At 43.6% G+C, this 21,015-nt stretch overlaps 1 protein-coding gene across 1 annotated transcript in view; it reads right to left on the reverse strand.

Annotated features, from left to right (window-relative positions):
- Positions 1-21,015, reverse strand: part of SATB2 (SATB homeobox 2) — a 106,078-nt gene that overhangs the window by 30,875 nt on the left and 54,188 nt on the right. Inside the window, exons 5-7 of the mRNA XM_058809526.1 lie at positions 19,967-20,439; positions 8,858-9,070; positions 4,213-4,368 (exon numbers count right to left, since the gene is read on the reverse strand). Of these exons, the coding sequence (XP_058665509.1) occupies positions 4,213-4,368; positions 8,858-9,070; positions 19,967-20,439 (842 nt within the window). The remainder of the gene's footprint in view (positions 1-4,212; positions 4,369-8,857; positions 9,071-19,966; positions 20,440-21,015) is intronic.

The following is a 21,015-nucleotide window of genomic DNA, read 5'->3' on the forward strand; positions in this document are numbered from 1 at the left end:
CTTGACATGAAAAAGGAAAGTCAGAGGAAAGGCAAGGAACTATCACAGTGATTTTCATCCATAGCCTGAGGATTTTTTTTTCACCACGAGGGCCTCAACTGAAGGGCTTTTCTGCCCCCAAACTCTTAACCCTCACCAAGTTTATTGTTTGTTTGCTTGCTTTTCAACAGGGTAAAAATATAATACAGAGACTGATCCTTGGTAGCTTAACATTTTTTCAAATGTTGCTCCAAGAGGTCTCTCTTGCTTTACTGTAGTTCAATTGGAATAGAATCTAGTCTCTTGAAAAGAATTTCAGTTTCGAGGCCATACTTTTTGTTTTCACTGGACTGGTGGAGGTTCCATTTGCCCTTCCCAGGGCTGATCCCCAGCAACATGGTTCCCCATGCCACCCCAGCCTGATTAAGAGTCTCTTGCCCTGGCAGAGCTGTGGGAAGTTTGATCTCCATGTTCATACAAACTCTGCCTTCCCTCAGACTGTCAACAATGGCTCTGGCCAGCAGTGCCCACTATTTATTTATTTATTTTGATAGTAATTGTTTACTACAAACAGAACTACATTCCTAAACCCATTTTGCAAAGACTAAGAAAAAAAAAATCTGCTGAGCACAGCACAGCCCCTGACAGGACCCTCACTAGCAGAGGTCAAAGGGGTGATGCTGCATCAGAGTCACACGGTCATGGGGAAATCGTTGAAATGGTTTTCCTGGAGTTGTACTCTAGAGCAGTTGAGGAATTGAATGTAGAAGCCAGCTGTAAAACCAACAATCCAAACACAATCCAAAGTCTCTGCCTGTCCCATTGCCCAGCTCTGCATACACACAGGCCGCTAAACCTCTCTGAAAGAGCATACCAGAAACCTGTCTTGTGAATTAAATATAACCAGGGCAGCCTAAAGTGTAGACCAGAAAGCAAACCGTGGTGTTTCAGCCACACTCAGAAACATTCCCAATGTGCTAGTACAGCTCCCAGCTTTAGCCACGAAAAGGGCAATAGCAGGCAGTATCCCTGGACAATCCTGCGGTCCATTGCTACATCCCTAACAGCTGACAACTAAAATAGGAGGGCAGCTTTGAAGGATGTGTTGTGAGGGCACTGAGCTCTCAGCTCTTGCTGGCTTAAAAAATACAAAGGGATGCACAGCACTTAAAAAAGGCTAAAAAGATCTAGATATAAGTTGCAAAGAATAAAGTGCATATTGAGGTGAATAGGTGATGAATAAGTCAATGTCTAAAATTAATGGCTTGAAATCTTTATAAAGATGCATTCCCTTAAAGAATTCTCACCATAATACCTTTGTACCTCCATAAGGCCCTGAAACCTGCCTTTATGTTGACTTGTTGAGCTCTGTGATTTGCAACATCAGTTTCTAGAAACTGCCTTTTCTCTTCAGTTGCTGAGACACTGCCATGACTTAAGAATGAAGATGGTTACTTGTTAAATTAGAGATAAATAAACTCCACCAGTAGATGATGCCTCTTGCAATAACTGTTGTCAGTGGGTACCACTCTTCCTGTACAGAGACAGAAGAGGAAACGAGGTCTCCATAGCCTGTGGATGTTCTCTCGGGTACATGACACACAGCCCTGCGTATAAAATGTCAAAACATCCCTGTCGGAGATTCAGTGCCTGCTAAAACTGTGACGATCTCACAGCACCGTGGATTGCTGTTGACAGAACAGCAGCGCCCAACATAACACATGCCTTGTTAGCAAACTGGAAACCTCTCAGTAGTCTGGGGTGAGGGAATAATAGAGGAAGCCAACACAACACAAGCCAGGCCTGTGGAGAATAGCAAGTGAACGAACCTTGGCGGAGAGTCCAAGCAAAGCCTCAGACAAGCTCTTTTTTCCCCCCTTTCAAGATCCCTCTTATGCAAACATGGGCAGTTTTCAATGAGTGCTTCCCACCATGTAACTCAGCTGCTGAAATCAGCAGCATTTTCACCAGAAATTCCCACAACTGGCACAGCTGGCCCGTGCAAAGCACTGGGAACACCCAACTGCTAGTTTGCACACAAGCCAGACCTAAGGCTGACCATGCCATCATGGCTCTTCCTCATGCAGGCAGCTGTGTCCTTGCTTTTTGGCACTCCTCGGGGCCACAGAGCTCCCCAGCCAGTGGCAGGACACCGCAGGCACACCAAGCCAGGTCAGGGGCAGGCACACAGGTGGGCTTTGAGGCAGGGGGTGGCCCTGAACCACTGTGGTTCTTGGCTGTGGCTTCCTCTGTCCCTGCCTTCCCTCTTCCCTGCCAGTGTCCCCATAAACCACTTTCATGCTCCAGCAGAGCGCTATGACATCTCAGCATGGCGAATGCTGGGCCATCCCAGGGAGCCAGAACTGCTTTAGCAAGGCTGAGAAACAAAAGAAACATCAGCCTCAGAAACACTTCTTTATTCGCTGCTGCTGAAGGAACAAAACCTTTATGTGCAGTAACTCTGCTTTAAACAGTAACATTTGTAGATCCTGCTCTTAACCTTTTGCATCTGGTGTTCAAAATCTGCCCTGCTTTTTTTCCACGTGAAAGACTACAGATCTTATTTTTGTTTTGGCGCTGGTGTGCAATGCTGCCAGAGAAGTGCACTCAAGCTGGCACAGACCAAAGCTGGTGAGCCACCCAAATTATTGTTGGGTGGTTCAGTCCCTCTCTATTTCAAGAAGCCTCTGGGTATAATGACCGGAAGCTTGCAGGCAATTTTAAGCCAAACCTCAGAGAGGCTGTCATTCGGTCTGTGTTAAAACACTCCTTATTAAAAGCTGTCCAGTCCGGATTCTGGGTGGAACTTTGATATCTGCATGGAGCAAAGAATAAGGGGCACGTTTGCAAAATCAATTGTGCAGTTTTTATATTTACTGCACGTTTACCACATATGTCATTTATTACACAGTGGAAAACCGTTAAATGCACAGTAGTTGTGCCAAGTGGCATTATGCTTTTAACAGCTTTATTCGTTTAACAGCTCCAGTTCTCATTATATTTTGCCATGTGGTACATGAGATTTTTATGCATTTAACAGTTTAAGAGGGTTCCATGGTATTTTCCTTTTATGTATTTCATACTGAGCCTGGGATTTAGTTTGGGGGGTAGAAGGACTGTAACCCCTTTATCCTGACAAGAGAAAGCAAAATGCAAAGAAAATAAATGATTACATTAAGAAGGAAAAATTAATCAGATCTCCATGAGTCAGGACACAAATACCTGTAAGAAGGACAAGGCTTTCCCATGTGCTTGTGCTTTGATAGCCTTTGATGCTTTCTTTATATGCCTTTCAACTGCTTATTTTACATCTGCTTTAATGACTATAATGTTGTTTCCCTGAACAGAGGGAAGTGTGTGTTTTTCAGAGTGCATGCACCTAGATACTTCTATCCCACTCTCTCATTGTCATGTGCACATTTGTGCATTTTTTGTGTGCATATTGATGCCCTCTCCTTGCTGAACTGAATCATTTCATCCAGGATCAGAAGTAGCTCTTTTCACTGAGTAAACAATTCCTTCCAACAATCTCCAATCCACTTGCTGCCCTTCAAAAAAATCTGTCCTCATTTCCACAAAATCCCTTCTGGTGCATTATATTTTTTTAAAGAGCTGGATGAAATTTTTAAATTAATGGATTCTCTTCAAGAATTTCACCCCGACCTAGGTTTGCTCACATGTATTTTTTACACCCAAGGTAGAAATTAATCCAGCAGAACTCACTGCAGTGCCTTCTCATGCCTTTTTGTAAAAATGATTGGATCCAATGTGAATTATTCACATGGCAATACCATATGCAGCACATACAACATGCTAAAAAGGAAACACCTGCCTAATATTGCCTTCCCTCAGTTAACCACTTGAGAAAGCAATTTCATTACCTGCTGAATGAGTAGGATACCACCATTTTGGAAGTTCCTTGTCCTGCTAGCAGAGGTGTAAGTTATATACCACACATGGGAAAAGACAGACATGTTTGTACAAAAAGGGAGAAAAAGCTTGGCTGTGAACTGACCCTTTCCTCAGTCACTTTTAAAAGGGAAAAGAAAACCACTTAAGCAGGCAAAAGCCAAACATGACAGGTTCCCCAGAGATGAAAATTATTATTATGGTAGGAACAGATGTAATTTTATTGGTAGGAGGAAGAGATGCATCTAGTCCCAAACCGAGAGCTTGCTTTAAAAACAAAACCCCACAAAGACCCACAACAATGAAATCCCCTATACCACTCACCTGACTTTTATTGGCAGCCACTTTGGCAAACAGAGCTTGAGATACCTTGGCCCTTTTCATCTCCTGTTGGATCTCATCATAAATGGCAGCTGTGATGTTGACGTTGGCGCTGTCCGCCTTAATGGGGAGGTCTGTTGTTGGTGTCGAGGTTTTGGCCTACCAAGAGACCATGAAAATAATAATTAAAAAAGTGCTGCTTTCAGCCCAGCCATCTGTGCAGAAATTATCAAAGGATTTCAGTCAGCTGATGCCAAACTGCATTAGCTACAGAGGGACACTTCCTGTCCATTATTCTAATCAGGTTAATTGTGATTGGAAATAATTGCAGTGCATTCCTATAGGACATGCAAGGCCCTGTCAAGCCTCCCCCTCTCCCAGCATGTTTATTGAGCAGCTCAACAACAGGATAGGTAGCTGGGGCACTGGGCTGCAGGCACACACTGACATTGGCTTTGCCAGCCAGCTACTGCAGCATAGCCACCAGGCTCTACCTTCTCCCCTCTCTCTAGAACGGGCCTACACCTTGGAGGAAGAGCCAATTCTCCCAGAAAAAATGAGTAAATGGGTAGAGGTCTCTAAATAATAAATTATTACTCAATTTAATGCACTCCCTCAAGTCTCCCTCATCCTTTATTAAAACTATACGTATGTCATTTGAGTATGTATGGTTTCCCAGCCTTATCATCATTATGCTAGCCAGACTGTCACCTAATTTCACCTAGGAAATCAGTGGAAATGAAAAAAAAAAAAATCATTTCATAAAGCTGGGCTTTGGCACGCCTTTGATGTGCTGCCCTCATTCTCCTAAACTCATATTGAGATTTTGTGTATTCCACTGCACTCCTTTTAATTGAATGATTTCCCATCAGCTTCTGTGACAAATGAAGGACAATAACGGATGCTGCCAGTGCTTTCCCTGGGCTGGACTACCCCTGCAAGGCTTCTGTCAATACAGCTCAGAAGACTGCTACAGGATGTCCATTTGCAAGCCCCCAGGACTGGTGGTCCCCAGAATGCACTGGCAGGAGGGAGTGGCAGCAGTGTGCTGCTCACTGAGTGTGTCTCCCTCGGAGACAGATCTCATTTACTTTCCTGGGCTCAAAGAAGAGAGATACGAGGGCTGATCACTGCACCCCTTAACCTTTTAAGGGAAATGTGGGTTACTGATACAAAATCTCTGTTCTGTCTTGAAACATAGGGGTCTTAGGAAAGCACACAACCTAAATGGCAAAGCTCACAGCTCCCAACAGACCCAAACCACCCATACACCCCAGTGACCCTCATATTTGGCCCAATTTTGAACCTTTTCAGATGGATCCCATTCTTGTGTCAGAGTGGAAGTCTGCTAGAATACATCTAATGTTAATATTTAACTAGGCAGACATGCTCAAACGTTTATTTGTTAATAGGAAGGTTAACTAGGCAAAACCAAACCTTCTGAACTTCTTCTGTTTTGTTGTCCTCCAAATCTTCTTCTTCCTGACATCTCTTCTGTATGGAGGCCACATTAATAATTGAGCCAAAGTCAGTCACGATAACACATTAGCCTAATCACTCTTCCTTACGACTTTGAGATAAAGCCTTAACCAACCTGTGTCTTCTCCCCTTCCAGGCTCAGCAGGCACTGCTCTGGGCTTGCTCCCTGCCTGTCGCAGGCAGGATGCACACAGAAAGGGTGTAAGATTTCCCTGTTCCCTGAGGCCAGCCCCGTGTGCAGGCAGAGACAGTTGGACAGCAGCTGGGGCAGAGCAGGGCCACCATGGCCCAGGAGGCCAGGGCCAAACCACTGCCATCCACAGGCCATGAGCTGGGTACAGTGCAACACAGGGACCCACAGGGACACCCTGCTCTGAAAGTCAATGCTTACAGATAGGTGAGAGTTAGGGCAATTGTGGAAATGTAAGAAAACAACAAAGAGTTCATGGAAAGGAAAAGGACTGTCCAAGTCTGTCAGGACTGATTTAATGGAGATTTGTCAGGTATAAAAAAGTCTTCCCAGGCACTGGAGCCTTTGGCTAGCACAGCAGCTGAGGTCACCATGGCCTCAAAGGCCGTTATGGATGTCTGAGATCCTGAGAAGAACAAATTAGCATGTAAAAGAAAGATTTAAAATATAACTCCATCCTGCATGGGTCTACTACACTTTTAGGTCCACAGCCACATATCAGGAAAAAGCCTGCCCTGCACACCCTGAAAGCTGCTTTTTTATTTAATCACCAAAATAGGAAGGGCAAATACCAACCCAAAGTCAGTAAAATAAAGTATTTAATGTTAGAAGTCTAGATTCAAAGCTGGTCTTGATATTTAGAAGGAGTTTGACACTACTGAAACATCTTATTGCCAACAGTGGAGAAAAAAAAAAAAAAGTGTTTGCAACCACAGTGCTAGAGCACTGCAACCCAGTCCCTTACTGCTGGGGTTCTGTGTGCATAAAACAACTCCCAACAGCTCAGAGCATCTTCCCCACAGCAACTGGACCCCATTTTCTGGATTAATCTGTCATTCTCACCTGGTCCTGAGCCAGGGATATCACAAAAGGGAGGCTTGGGGCTGGCTCAGAGTCAGGGAGAGCTGAGCTGGGTACACCTGCCTGCATGGCAGCACGAGCACTTCCACAGGTATCTGCCATTCCTCTCCCACCCAGCACACTCAATCCCAAAAGCCTTGCTGCAGGGTATCGGTATCTATGGAAACCATGCCTCCAATTGCCATTCCATCACCTCTGGCACACTGACACAGTTCCTGCAAGGCTGGTACAGCTCCTACCCCTGCTGCCCCAGAGCACCCTAGAGCTGCAGGGCAGGCTAGGGAGCTGCTGCTGCCTGCGAGGACGGCGTTTGTCTCTCAGAACTCAGAGCAGGCATATGGGGAAGCGCAGTAACCGTGCTGCCTGCCCGGGAGCTGGGAAGAGCCTCATTTGCAGAGGTGTCCAAGTTGTCAAAACAGCACCTGTGCTGACTGGTGCTGGCCCTCTGAGGGCTGGGGAAATGTTACACAGCGGGCACAAGGCAAGCACTGGGTACACAAACCTTTGTGTGCTGCTTTTGCTGATCAAAACCCTCACAAAATTCTGTTGGATTCTTTGAGCTGAAATAAGGCAAATATGTGCTGGTTTATACTTCTAGACTATGGTTTTCTAGCAACATTTAGCTCTTACAAAGGCAGGCAAAAAAATCCATTACTTTAAATCATGCCCTAGCTGCGGCTACAGCATGGGAAAATGGCATATTTCAACACAGGAACAAAATGGGGCAAGAGATCCCATTTTTTTTCTCACCAGATTGCATCTAATCTCTCAATTTTCTTTTGGTGCTTGATTCTAGTACAAAACCTATTGCAATAAATGTATGCAGGAGTAAGCTATTTCTTTAATGAATCGACACCAATGCAGAAAGTGGCTACACTATTTAAATAGTAAAATAGTGTACCCACTATTAAAATCTCTCTATATATTTATTTTCACCTAAAGGTAACTAAAAAAGATAAGGAGCATACAATGAGTTTCCCATGTAATGAAAATTCAGTGCCAAATTTGGGTTGGCAGGATAAGCTTGCTTTCAGTGAAAACAATTCTTTATATCACATATTCGGTGACGTGCACCTACATGTCTGGGTTAAACTGAACAACCTCAACAGTTTCTACAAAATCAACACACCTTCTGTAAGGATGGTCTGTTTGAGTGTAACATTTCACTCTCCCAACAGTGGTTGTTTGCTTACTTTTAGCAGCTGTGACTAGAGAATTCAATGAGAAGTGATCATTGATATTATTAGAAGGGTTAAACGGGCCTATTTACTAAAGATCAGTTAAGTGCTAGAGCTGACACATCATGTCTGTACTGTTAGAAACTTCAGACTCAAGTTAATCAAATGTCATGACAGGAATTCATCAGCAGCCCTGTGCAAGCACCCTCACTTTGCAGAGTACACGTGTGGGACTGCATCAGCCTGGTACAAGGGGGGTGACTATTACAGTGTAGTTTGTGGATGCTCCCTCTCAGTGCAACCTAACCAGGGAAGAGTGGGCAGCAACAGCACATTAATAAACACATGCAGTTAAGTGAATGAGATAACAGCTGCTTGGGAGCTGTAAGCATCATCTTCCTTCCCAGCACACCATCCATCTCCACTTTCTGTACCTCAAACATTTACTTGTAAAAACGTCTAACACAGGGACCATGATTTCCTATGCAGAATATGGAGTACAGTATTTTCTAATATCTATCTAATGCACTATCGACCTCTCTTCACTAGACACTTTTATGGCAACATATATGAACCAGAAGCCCAGAAATTCCCTGTGCTCTAAAGAAGGTAATCAACACAGGTAAAAAGCTACATGCACTGTCTTTCCATAATATATTCTATAATAGCCATTTAAAGGACATATATCAATAGCCTGTATGTAATGCCCACATGCACTAATGTTACATACTATTTTGCCTTATGGCATTGATTAAAGATAGAATGATCATCACAGTGTCTTGCTGACATCCACTAAATGTCTCTTAACAGCCACTCCAAAACCTTACAAAAGATTTTCCACAACTCATCTGGGCAAGGGGAGCAACAGACAGAGCAAGGGTGGAAAGAAACTCCTGGAATTATCTGGACAACAAACAGGCAGTAAGGGATTGCATCTTACCTGGGGTGTTCTGGAGGAGCTTGGGCTGCTGGCAGCTGAAGACACCATGCTCACATTTGGGTTCATACTCCTCTCTCTCTCATCCTGATAGATACGATCCCGCTCCGCGTCAGGCAAGTTGAGGAAATTCTGCATTGCCCGTAAGTTTACCAGGAGGGACTGGGAAGCTGTCCTAGGGTCTTCTTCTTTACGCAGGATCTCTGACAACAAACCCTGGTTAAAAAAAAAAAAAAAAAAAAAAAAAGCCAGTCATGCGTTGATGGGTTTCTTTGGTTTTTAAAAATTTGTTTAGTGTAACCAGCTGGGTTGCAATACTGAGAATCTACATCAGAATCTCATGGGCTCTCCCTGAGGGGATATTTTGTAGGAAAGTGTTTGTCTTCTGGGGGCTGGGGTTTATTTTGGGACTGTCCTATTCTGGCATAGTAATAAGCTTCTGAGTACGGAGATACTGGATAGGAAGGTAGGTGCACTGGTTAGAAGAAATTGCAGTTATCACCAGGTGCTTGCTGCAAATATTTTAAGAGCTGTTAGATCTCTCTCTCTTTTTCTCTTTTTACTTGAAGCTGGGAGCGCTTGGCAATCCTGTTCATTTTTGACAAATCTGCCAAGGTTGGTAAATTTAGTTTCGACATTTAAACAGTGCAGGAGGTTTATAAAGAAAAATGTTTGGCTGGGTTTTGATGTTACAGTCCGCTCATTTCAGTTTGGACAGTCATTTCTGAAAGGAGAAAAATGAAGCAATAATAAAACCTTCGAATCTAGCTTCAGGGATTTAACCCATTCTTTCATGCCTCTTTTTTAAAATAACACAGGCTTCACATTGCAACTGTGAATGAACACCATATTAATCTAGGTTTTACAAAAGCCATTACACAGCATTTCTAAAAATTAAAGAGTAAAAAAATAAAAGAATTGGAGAGATGAAAATGCCATTAAAATAGGCTTACATCTAATGATGGGATTAAATTTATATGTAAGAGCATGCACTCACACTCAATGGTTCCATGGATTATCTAAAAGTTAAAGGCACAGCACACAAGTCTGGATCAGGGCCCACAGAAACTACCAAGGACACAGCGTGTGCCACCAGCTTCCCCCAGGCACCCCCTCATATCCCCATTTCACAATTGGAACTCCATTCCAAACAGCAAGAACAGCAAATTTCTGAACTATTCCTGTTTTAATGTACTAGGGTGCAAGGAAGGAGAGAGGGAGCATTTCTGTCCATCAAGGCTACTTACACCTTAAGGTAACATATCAAAATGATATCTTACTGTTAACATGCAATTGGCTCATTATTCCAAAAGGCTAATCTGCTTCCCTGAGCCATGTGACACTGCTCCTGCTCCCCTGTCACCTGCAGGCTGCACCGCTGCTCCCAGGAAGGCTGGCCACAGAAGCCCTGTGAAATCCCAGTGGGAGCTGGAGGGCTCCCCTTGGAGGGCTCCTCTGGGAGAGGAGCACTTCAGCAGCACAGGGACCTGCAGGGCCCGACACGGCCCCGCTGTGGCTGCTGACATGAGTGTTTGCAGTTACTTCACAGCCAGGACTCAGGCAAGGGTCCAAGGACAGGCAAGGCTTACTCCTTTCTTGTCAGAAAAATGTCACTAGAAAGCAGTCACATACCCCAAGCCCTGTAGTATTTAGTTTTCATTTATTTTCTTCCATATCAGACAGCCTCCTTCAAAAAGCCTGGCTAAAAGCACTGTCACTACAGTTGGCCAATTAACCAAACAACAACATTTTTAGTATAAACTGACCTCATTTACCAGTCTTCTTGACAAAACCAACTGACAAATATATGATATTCCTGTACCTGCATTTATCTGCTATTCAACACCTATACTAAAATACACATGTGAAACCTCTACTTCAGCAGAGTTTATACCACAAGTGCTCTAAGCAAGTTTCACACACAACCTGAAGGTAGGCTCCATCTTTTCAGCTTCTCATCTATATAATCAAGCTGAGACGCTCCCAATTACGTTTTTCTGCAATGATCAGTGTGGGCACCAGAAGGACTGGAGCTGGGAATGGAAGCATGGTTAGCACCACTCAGAAGTGGGACGCGAGAGAGAAGCTGGCTGGTGAAAAAGGTCTGCTCTCTCGGAACCAGCAGTGCTGGGCTGTCCTTTGGTATTTTGTGCGACCTCAACACCACTGCATGCTCACACCTGGCTTCTTCTTCAGGGTTTACCACCTCTGAGAGAAGCCAAGGACATTTTGAAAAGCTTTCTAAAGTTTAAAGGCTCATAGGCTGGGGGAGGTTAACAAAAAAAGTACACGCAGGAGCTTGAAGCGACAACCTGCGTGATTCCAAGATCAATGCAAGCCCTTATTAAAATTTCCCCTAAAGTCAGTGAAAAATTCTTTAAATGAAGTAAATAAAGGGAGTATTGGTTCCATTAATTCTTTAAATTTCTAATTCCCTATGTCTTTGAAAGGAAATGTATGTAAAACTTCTTTTTAGAAGAAAACCTCAACTCCAAAAATTGATGAGTTTAGTATGAAAGAAAGGGACCTGAAAGCTACTGGAGCTGACTCTGAAACAGTTTTTTTTCTCCCTCCCGTTTTAGCCTCACTAAATTTATGGTCCAATTTCAAAAATGGAGAGCAGAAACATACGTGAAAGCATGCCAGCAATTACTTTTCCATGCAGTCATTGACTCTGTATGTAAATCAGAGGCTCACAGGTACAAGTGGCTTGCTCATGGCACTAAGATGTATCTCAGTGCCTGAGATACCAACCCTTGTGCTTGCAGGCTCCGATTTATCACCACAAACACCTTTTCACGCTGTAGATTTGGTGCCTGCGCTGCTGCTCCCACGAGGATCTCAGCCTGAGCTGCTAGAGGGACACAGCAGCATTTTGCAGCACGCCTGTTCCATCAGCAGGCTGGGAGCCTCTCCTCCTAAGGCAGGCACCTGCTCCAGGGGGGACTCGCTGCTTCCCCAGCATACGCTGGCAGGGGGGAGCCCTGCTCCCTGTGCCCTGCTCCAGCCCCACAGGAAGGAAATCTGGCTGCCAAGAGGGTTTTTCTGCAGCTCCTCTAAGTGCTTTGGCAGCTTAGGAACCATGTACACAGCAGGAGAGCTAATAAGAAAACTGACTCATGAGGGACAAATCTCGTGTCCTCCTGCAAGTGAAGATAAACAACAACAGCGGTAAACAGCAGCAGCAGATAGCTGAGTGATAGGGGAGGATAATAAAATAAAGTGTCTTGAGAGCAATAGCGTTGACAATAATATAATTCTGAGCTACTGAAGTATACGCAAACTAACCAGCGAGCAACATTATAAAAAATAAAGTGATATTAAATAATCTGTTCAGCCTTTTTGTCACCTGCAACAAATTAGGCTTTCAATATGCAAAACATCTTCCTTCCAGAAAAACAAATGATCATGATTTCATTTAATTGTAATTTAATGAGGCATAATGTATTTTTTAAAGTGATATACACCAGGTGTGTGGTGAGGAAACTGGCCCGGCCAGACAAACCCTACTGTTTCTATTTTTGAGAAAGCCCTAAAGCCAGCCAGAGACTGTTTTCATTTCTCCAAATTATGTTTCTACTGGAGGGGGTGAGGGAGGGAAACCCACAGCATTCATAGATTTCTTATAAAATTCCATTGGCTAAATTAGCTCATTCCGACTTACTTACATCTCACGTATTAAAAAATAAAAAAACTGGCAGTTTGCAGAGTAACCAATTCTGCAAACCTAAAAGATCATCTTCAGGGACTAGAAAGTGTCAGTATAACTTTAAATAGCTAAACAGATCTTCTACATAGAACACAGCTCCCAGGATACATTTTAGGACATGTAGCTCGATAATATCTTTGCTTTTCCACTCCTCTGCATCATTTTTAAACCGGCTGCTGAAGAGGCAACTGATGAAGTTTAATGTTCACACAGGCTGTGCTTGCAAACGAGGGGTGTGATCGCCCTAAGACAAGGGCTCTGCACAGCCTGGTTTACCCTTGGAACTTAGACTATTTTTAAAATTACACACTGGATCCATAATTGCCTTTAAGAAAATAATACCTGTGGTGGAGAAAAAAGCACATATCCAATCAAAACAAAAAAGTCACTGAATCTATTTAAGGCAGGAGTAATTTTGACCATGTTTTTTCAAACTAGCTGAAACGCAGTCCCCTCAGGCAAGCAAAGTCACTGTCACAGGAGTCTGCTTTGCATTTTTCTATGAAACCCCATTTGTGAATTTCTTTTATTTTTATTAACTACAGCATTTCCAGGACAAACAACCCAAACCTCACTGGCACCTAATCTTTTTTTAAGCAGTTTCTGAGAGACGATGCAGTGCAATGTAGAGCAAATGTTATTCCATGTGACTCCAACACCCAGGGGACCAAACTGACCAGCCTCTGAGGCAAACACAGGCTTGACCAAAGCACACAGAAGGTGAGCAAAGCCTCTGTGCCCTCCTCCCAAAGGGCTCCTGCTCAGGCCTGGAAAGGGTGGCAGTGAGAGCTCAGTGGGACAGCAGACTGCACTACCAGTGACCAAAGGCATGACAATTTTGCAATGGAACTTTTGAAAAGCAATCTGGCTGGGGGCGAGGCCGTGCTGCTGGAGTGCAGCCCAGGCACTCGTGTCCTCAATGTCCAGGGCCATGGGGCAGCAGGAGACTCCCAAGCACTGGACAGGGCCTCACACACATCACGTTCCATGACATGGATGGAAGTCATGCTCTCCCTCTTACTGACCTAAGCCATCTGACTACAAAACCAGGCACTAATGTTAAAGAGGTTCAGAACAGGCTTTGGACAATCAAAACACTGGCCAAGGCAAAAATTTAAATAAACCCAACTAATGTGCTAAACCTCAGTTTATATGTTCTGTATAAGGAAATTATATATATGAAAGACTGAAAAAGCATAAACACTTTTTCAGACTTTCAGTCTATTTGTGCCTCTCCATACTTCAGCTATGGCCAAGAGCAACAGAAAAAATGCTGAAATACCAGAAAAATATTGCTTCTGCAGTGCTTAAAGTTCCAAGTATTTTTAAGCCCTACACTTATACTGACAAGTCTCAATAGAAAAACTATTCTGCCTTCCATCAGGGATAGATGTGACCCTCAGCAGGATCAGAAAACATAGATTTATTATATTTCAATCTTAGACGTCAGTGATGTCAACCTGTCCCCTCTCAGCACACAAGGCCTGTTTCCAGCATGGAAGGCAGCACCCAGGGAAACACTGGTTAGCTACACGTTTCTACCAAACTACATCATAATTGTACCAACAAACTTGATTTTGCCAGGTTAAAATGACCATTTATATTTACAGCTGTTTGCTACTTGCAGTTGCAATCTGGAGGCAGCAGGCCAGTCCAGGAGCTCTGCAGCAGAAGCACTGACTTCTCACAACCCTTCAAGGAATAAAGCATTTCCATCTGCTGTGTTTTTCTCATTTCAAGGCAGAATTTTACCATGACATCTCTCTGCCTCTCTGCATTTACTCCAGGTCTCACCTTCAGTATTGTATTCTGGGCTGAACAAGATACATTCAACAATTCTGAAATACTTCTCTTTGCCTCTAAGTATACAGCACTCACCAAGAGCCTCTATATGAAGTACCTGTAAGCTTCTTAGGACTCACGCTCCTTTTCAAATGCTCACTGCTTTGTTTCCATTCCCTTGCATCTCTTTCTAATTCCAACTAGGATAGGAAGCAGAAATGCTGGAAGTCTATCAGAAATGCTTATCCTGGCAATGTGTCCAGTCCAATTTTGCTGAACAAAATTGCTTTAGATAATCAGTGGAAAAATTTGAGTGGTTAGCCAAACCAAGCACCTTCGTATCCATTCTGTCATCATTTCCATCAGGAAAAAAGTGGTTTTGTATCCTGTTCCCTGACCAGCTCTTCTTCAGAACTTGAAGGACTCTGACTGAGACTAACTCTCCATGAATGGGAGACCAATAGTCAATCACACAGTACACTTCATCAATCCTTCATTTAGAAGAAATCTTCTGATCTCCAAATTCAGTGCCTACAGCCAGAGTATGAGCCTTGCTCTTAAACTCATTTAACTAATGCTAAAATGCATACATCTCAGGAGAGAGCTGCTTAGGCACAAAGCATTTAGAGGCTGATTTGAATAAAACTTATACAGGATGCAACAATGACAATTTGATTTTTATTATTAAAAATGAAGTGTTTAAATCCTCAAAGAAAACGTCTTTATTGCATTAGTTTAATAAAGCCTCTTTTTTATTATGGTATCTGTTTTTATGAGGGAAGACAGGATATGCATGCGGATCTAAATGTGGATGCATGAGGAAAAGGAGGCAGAGAAAGACCAACCACCTGCAGTCACAAAGTGCCACCATTTATATGACATGCATGTCAGACCTTTATCCTGAAATAAGCTGGGAAATGAGCAAAGATACAGAGCTTGTGCACACTGTAGATCTGTGCCTTTGCTTCCAAGGCTCAGGACTCCTGTGCATCAGCTGAGCAGGCAGCAGCCACCTCCTACAAGCACTCATTCTGAAAGCCTGACTCACATGCTACTTAAGATCTTTTCATTCAGCCTATTGAATACAATTAAGTTAATTGAAACTGAAATTTTGGGCAGTGCAAAACCCACTGTTGGAACAAATATCCCATGTACCAAAAATCTGCAATTTATTAAAGTAAGCATTTCCCTTACAGACTGCCCTCCTTCCTACAAGTACAACAGAACACTATTTGTGCCACATCACACCCAAGAATAAAACAAGCAGGCAGCATGAAAGGGTTTCATGCTATAAGAGAGAGTTTTCTATGAGGGTAAAAACCAACAATAACTCCCCCCAAAAACCCAAACCAGAAGCCTGGCTAATTGAAAGTCTGTGCACAATGGGGCAGACACCACAGCAATGAATGCAGCATGACTGTCTCACTAGATACCAGGCAGAGAATTAAAGCTCCTTGTGTTCCTCTCATTTGAGTTAAAGGGAAAATTATTTGCAAAAGGAATTCTGCCCAGGATTTGGCTCACAAGCAAATAGAGGTGGAAGAGTCAGTTATTTCAACAAACCATATTTCTGGTCTTAATGCCCTGTAAAGGACTCTTTTCTGAACCCATTCCTGTTTGGGGGAATTTTGCCAAAGAAAGCAGAATTAAAACAAGGAGTCACAACCCACAGCCTTACTTCCTTAGCAACCACACTCCTGCTGTCAGAGCCCCCAAACCCTCTTAGAGGTGACCAGTGACACCTTTGTATGCCAACAAAGGTGTCACTGCTCACCTATAAGAAGGTTTGGAGCACCTATAAGAAGGTTTATAGCACCTGTAAGAACTATTTCCCTCTTCCTCATTGTGGAACCCTGGACTTGCCTGCAGTTCCACCAGAAGTTGGGGCAACACCCAGCATCAATCCTGTGCTCCCCTATGCCTCAAACCACACCTGCAGCCAAGGTGTGACCAAATCCCTTGACCATGGAGGATCAGTGCTGCTTATTTCATCATAAACTTCACGACATCTGAGGCTGGTGGAGTTTCCTCCTCCTCAGGCTGTTACTTCCTTTCATCCAAAGAAAGTGGCTGGCACCAGCTACCCAGGCAGGAGCTGAGCTGGGTGTGTGCTGCTTTCCCATCTGCAGGCTGGGAAGCCAAGACTCCCACATGGAGCTACTCAGGGCAGGAAGGAGGGAGCAGTGCTCTTTGGGAAGAAAGTTACAAGCAGCCTGGACAGGATGGTGTTTTTATCCAGCTCTCTTTGTATCTGGCCCCACAACTTGATTTAAAAAGCTCAGATTCAAGAATATTTCTGTTTCAGAGGCTGTTCAGTTAAACAAGCACTGGCCACTTGCCCAAACATTTTACTAGTTTTGGCTATCGTATCACAACATTGGCAAAAAAAAGATGCTTGAAAAAAGAGAAAGATACAAACTGAAACACTCCTCCAGTCTGTAGGCTTTGCAGTCCACTGGGCACTCCCAAGGAGAGCAGCAATTCACTGATCAAGTGATTTAAAATTGTCTAGATTCTTTACAAAGAGCCCAACAAACTGTCCTGACTACAGCTCCAAGAGCCTGCAGCAAAGAGGAATGCTGAGCAAACGAGGACAAGAATAGTATGTTCATTTTCTTTATGCAGAATAGGATTCAAATTACCTATCTTCCAGTTTGTATTTTCAAGAGTGGGATCATTTCAGCGGCTCCAAATATGCTGAAAAGCTTTCCAGCAAAGGACAAGGTGCATTTTCATGCATTTCCTTTAAAACAGTCCTCTCAGTCCTACTTTTATCCTGTAACCAACATCACCTACCCATTTATCAAAACATTACAACCTGCAATAAGCAAGTTCTGGTTATTACAACCTTTTAGTTGCAATCTGAATGCTATATTAGGAGACAATAAACTGCATGATGGTACAAGGACTCTGCCCCGAAGATTGGCCAAACTCCATGTGTGTATTCTCCTCCAGGAAGAAGTTCATAGCCTTAGCTATCAGGCCCCCTTGTCCTGCCTCCCATTTCAGAGTATCTCCACTGGCCAACGCATGCTTTCAGGGGCCACCCATCACCTAGAAGTTATCCTCATGTAAAGACAATGCAGGCTTCAGCCAGGCAGGCATTTTTGAGAACTCCAGCCTGCACTGGACCAGAACTGCACTGTACTGACAGCCTTTGACTTCACTGCACTGTTTGAGACCAAGGAGAGACATCAGTTCCCTCTGTGCACTAAAACCTCCTCACCCTCTATAGTCTGTGTATGTAGGAAATGTACAGAACTTGTCACACAGCCTGAAGTGCTTGTTTTCATGTGTGCAGACAACATGGCCACAGGTATAAGCAAATATTGCTCTCTTCAGGTATGTATTTCCAGCTTCAAGAGAAGATCTGGATGTATCACAAACCATACAATTTCACCTCTCCATCTTCTGACTCTCCTCACGTTCTCCCTCCCACACACACACAAGTGTCAGCCACTTGTTCCGATGGATTTAGCCTAGTTTGGATCAAAGCTTCCTCTACTTCATTTAACAGATTTGCTCAGATGGAAGGTCTCAGGGGAGAAATAATGTTAGTAAGAAGGGGCTTTTCAGCATTGAGTATGTAGGTCATTGGACTTTAAAATAAATTAGGGAATAGTTTATCTATTAAACAAGCCTCACAGTACATATTTCATGAAGCTATACTTAATTACAGGCTAATGTGCACCACAGAGCTACCATGAAGAAAGATTAAGCAGTGGCCCATAATGCAATGATTAATGCCATTATTAGCTGGCTGGCACACAGCATCTATTATTTGGTACCATCAGGAGAAACAACAGACCTCCAGTTTCCAATGCTGGCACTTCGGTAAAATACAACAAACCCAAACCTTTCCAGAGAGAAACACACACCTCTCTGTACCTCACAGGCAGCACGGGGGATGCAAGGAGGTGAGAGTAGACTTAAATTTCCACTCTAAGTGCCTTTTACAGAGTTTGCTTCTCCACCAGAGATGTGTGGGAATATCCCACACCTTCTATTATGTAGTGCAATACTGACTGCCTGAGCCCCTCTTCTTAATACCCTGAACAGCTCTTCATGTGAGGGGAGCTTGATTTGAGTTGGAATTAACACCTGAGGACATGGAAACTTGAGTGTCTATCTACACTCTTCTGCTGCAGGAATGGCTCCTGGGGACATGATGCACTGTATGTAAGACCACTGGTCTTCTGTATTAGGGCACTGTTGACTAACAAAACACTTGTGAGATGTGCAAATCTTCTATGGATGCTGTAAGACTTGCCTGTTCTGGAATCAGGATGTACACTGATTTACTTATCATGGAGGGCTAAGAAGCAGGTAGTATCTTACTTGTTGGGGAATAAGCCTCTGATTTAACAGCACACTTGGGCATTACCAGCCCAGGTCTCCCAGTGTGGCTGAAGGAGAGCTTCATGTTCCTTGACAGTGACAAAACCCTCACTGGCAATGTTATTGCCGACCTCTCACTCCAGTTCAGAATATGTCATTCTGTCAATACCATCCACCTTGATTATACCAGGCTTTATATACAACAGGCTATGATCCCAGAGGGATGAAAAGCTTTTCCAAATTAAAAGCACCATTTTAAAGAGGAAATACTCATGCATTCCTATGTAGTTTTCATTTGATATCCTCAAGGCTAATCCCAGAACTCAAGTGTTTTTTTCTGAGTGCAGCCATCTTATGAATTTAATGGAAGAAGGGAAGTAATAAAATGTGCTCCATACTTTAATTAGTTCCCTCATAACATGGCATTTCCAAAATGGCAGTGCCAAAGAAAATCATTAATCTAGGAGAACAGACGAAGGCACTGTATAGGGCATGGGACAGACCTCCTAGAGATATATACTCCCCCTTTTCTTCTCTTGCTGGTGAATCTCACCTCAAGTAACAATTCCAGCTGCACAAAAGGAATTTGTACCAATACTGAGTATTAAGCCACTTTCCATTTCTTAAGCCTTGCTAGAGTATCACAATTGAGAGATCACATGCTGTATCCTGTGGGATAAACATACATGGCCTGTCTTTCTGAACACACATTCACCTTGGGTACTCCATGTGCCAGGCTTAAGCTGATACTACCATGCAATCATTTCAACATCTGCATTTCACTAGGTGAGTGAGAAAACCCGTGTCAGATGTACAAAAGGCAGACACTTTTCCCAGCACACTTGCATTACACATTTCTTGTGGGAGCAGCCTCTGGCACTAGTTGTGGCATCAGTTGTACCACAGGAAGGAACTGAAGAAGCATCAGAAGGAATCCCAAAATGACCTCTGACTCTCAGTCTCTCATTACCTCCTCCTGGCAACCAGGCAGGGGCACATGTGGAAGTTTATAACCACAGAGAGAAGCCCAGGGAAGAACTCCCATGAGCAGAATGACTGCTAGAGAACAAAGCTCAAGTAATGGCACAGGAGTGGCCAAACGCAAACAAACAGCTATTCCAGGAAGAAACAGTCTTGTTCAAAACTGACAGAGAGTGCAGAAAAGACTGAGAGTGGTTTGACCTGTTTCTACGGCATGCCCCGTGCCCTGACTTGCAGCAACCACACAGCCCCACAAGAGCTACAGCTTTGCCCCTTCTTGGTTATAGAACAGAAATTGGTACCTGTGTGCGGTTGAATGCTACTCTTGCAAAGACAGCTTGAGACACACTGGCTCTCTTCAGCTCATCTCTGACTTGCTGGTAAATATCTGGAGAGACTTCCACCGATGAATTTGATGGCTCTGGTTTGACAGCTCTAGGGATGGGTGGATGATTCAAGAACTGCTGGTTGATAGCCTGTGGGTGCTGGTGAGCCAAGAGTCGGCTGACAGCAATCTGCTGGTTTATCAGATGGGCCATGGCTATCTGCTGCCTCACCAGCTGTGGACTGAGCTGAGGAGACAGGAGCCCAGGGTTGATCATGGTTTGCATCGTTGGCACTTGGTTTCGGATTGGAGTACTGTGGTGAATTTGGCCATGAGGAGACTGTTCATTAGATTTTCCCAAAGTTGCCAGCTGGTTGATATTTGGTAAGTGCATGGGACGTTGACCAAGAACACAATAGTCTGAAAGGTTTTCTCTTTCCACTCTTTCCACTGTTAAAAGAGAAAAATTAGCTTGCTGTCATTTCAGTTTGCATTTAGGGCAAAGGATTATATTGCAGGTGACTGCACACAACAGCACCTGCTTTACTTTTTAAGTCTACAATTGCATAGAAGTATCATAGAAACATAAGCAAAATAAACACAAAGTAAAAGCAACAAGAATAATTAACACTCTTTTGGACTTCCCAGGCTTCATTCTGCCCCATGAAGACTCCCTATAAACCAACAGCAGGTATCCTCCCCAGCCTCCTTTCCTAAAAGAAAAAAGCTTGAACACTTCCATTTATACCATTACTAACACTTGAATCTGTCACAGCAAATGGATTAACCTTTAAAACTGGTCAGCATTTCAGAATCCCTGGAATCTAGGTAAAGGAAAGAAACTCAAACTGGTATCTACTCACACAAACTGAATGGAAACAAGGCCATTCCCTGTGCAGCTCATGGCACCGCTTCTCATTACAAACTTGGTAACTATTATCTTTTCCACATAAACTCTACCTTGCACTGTGTGTGGATAAAACTTTCTGGTACCATCAGCTCACCCAGGTGCACCACAGCAGACTC

This window comes from Ammospiza caudacuta, chromosome 8 (genome assembly GCF_027887145.1).
Source record: "Ammospiza caudacuta isolate bAmmCau1 chromosome 8, bAmmCau1.pri, whole genome shotgun sequence".
NCBI classification, from domain to species: domain Eukaryota; kingdom Metazoa; phylum Chordata; class Aves; order Passeriformes; family Passerellidae; genus Ammospiza; species Ammospiza caudacuta.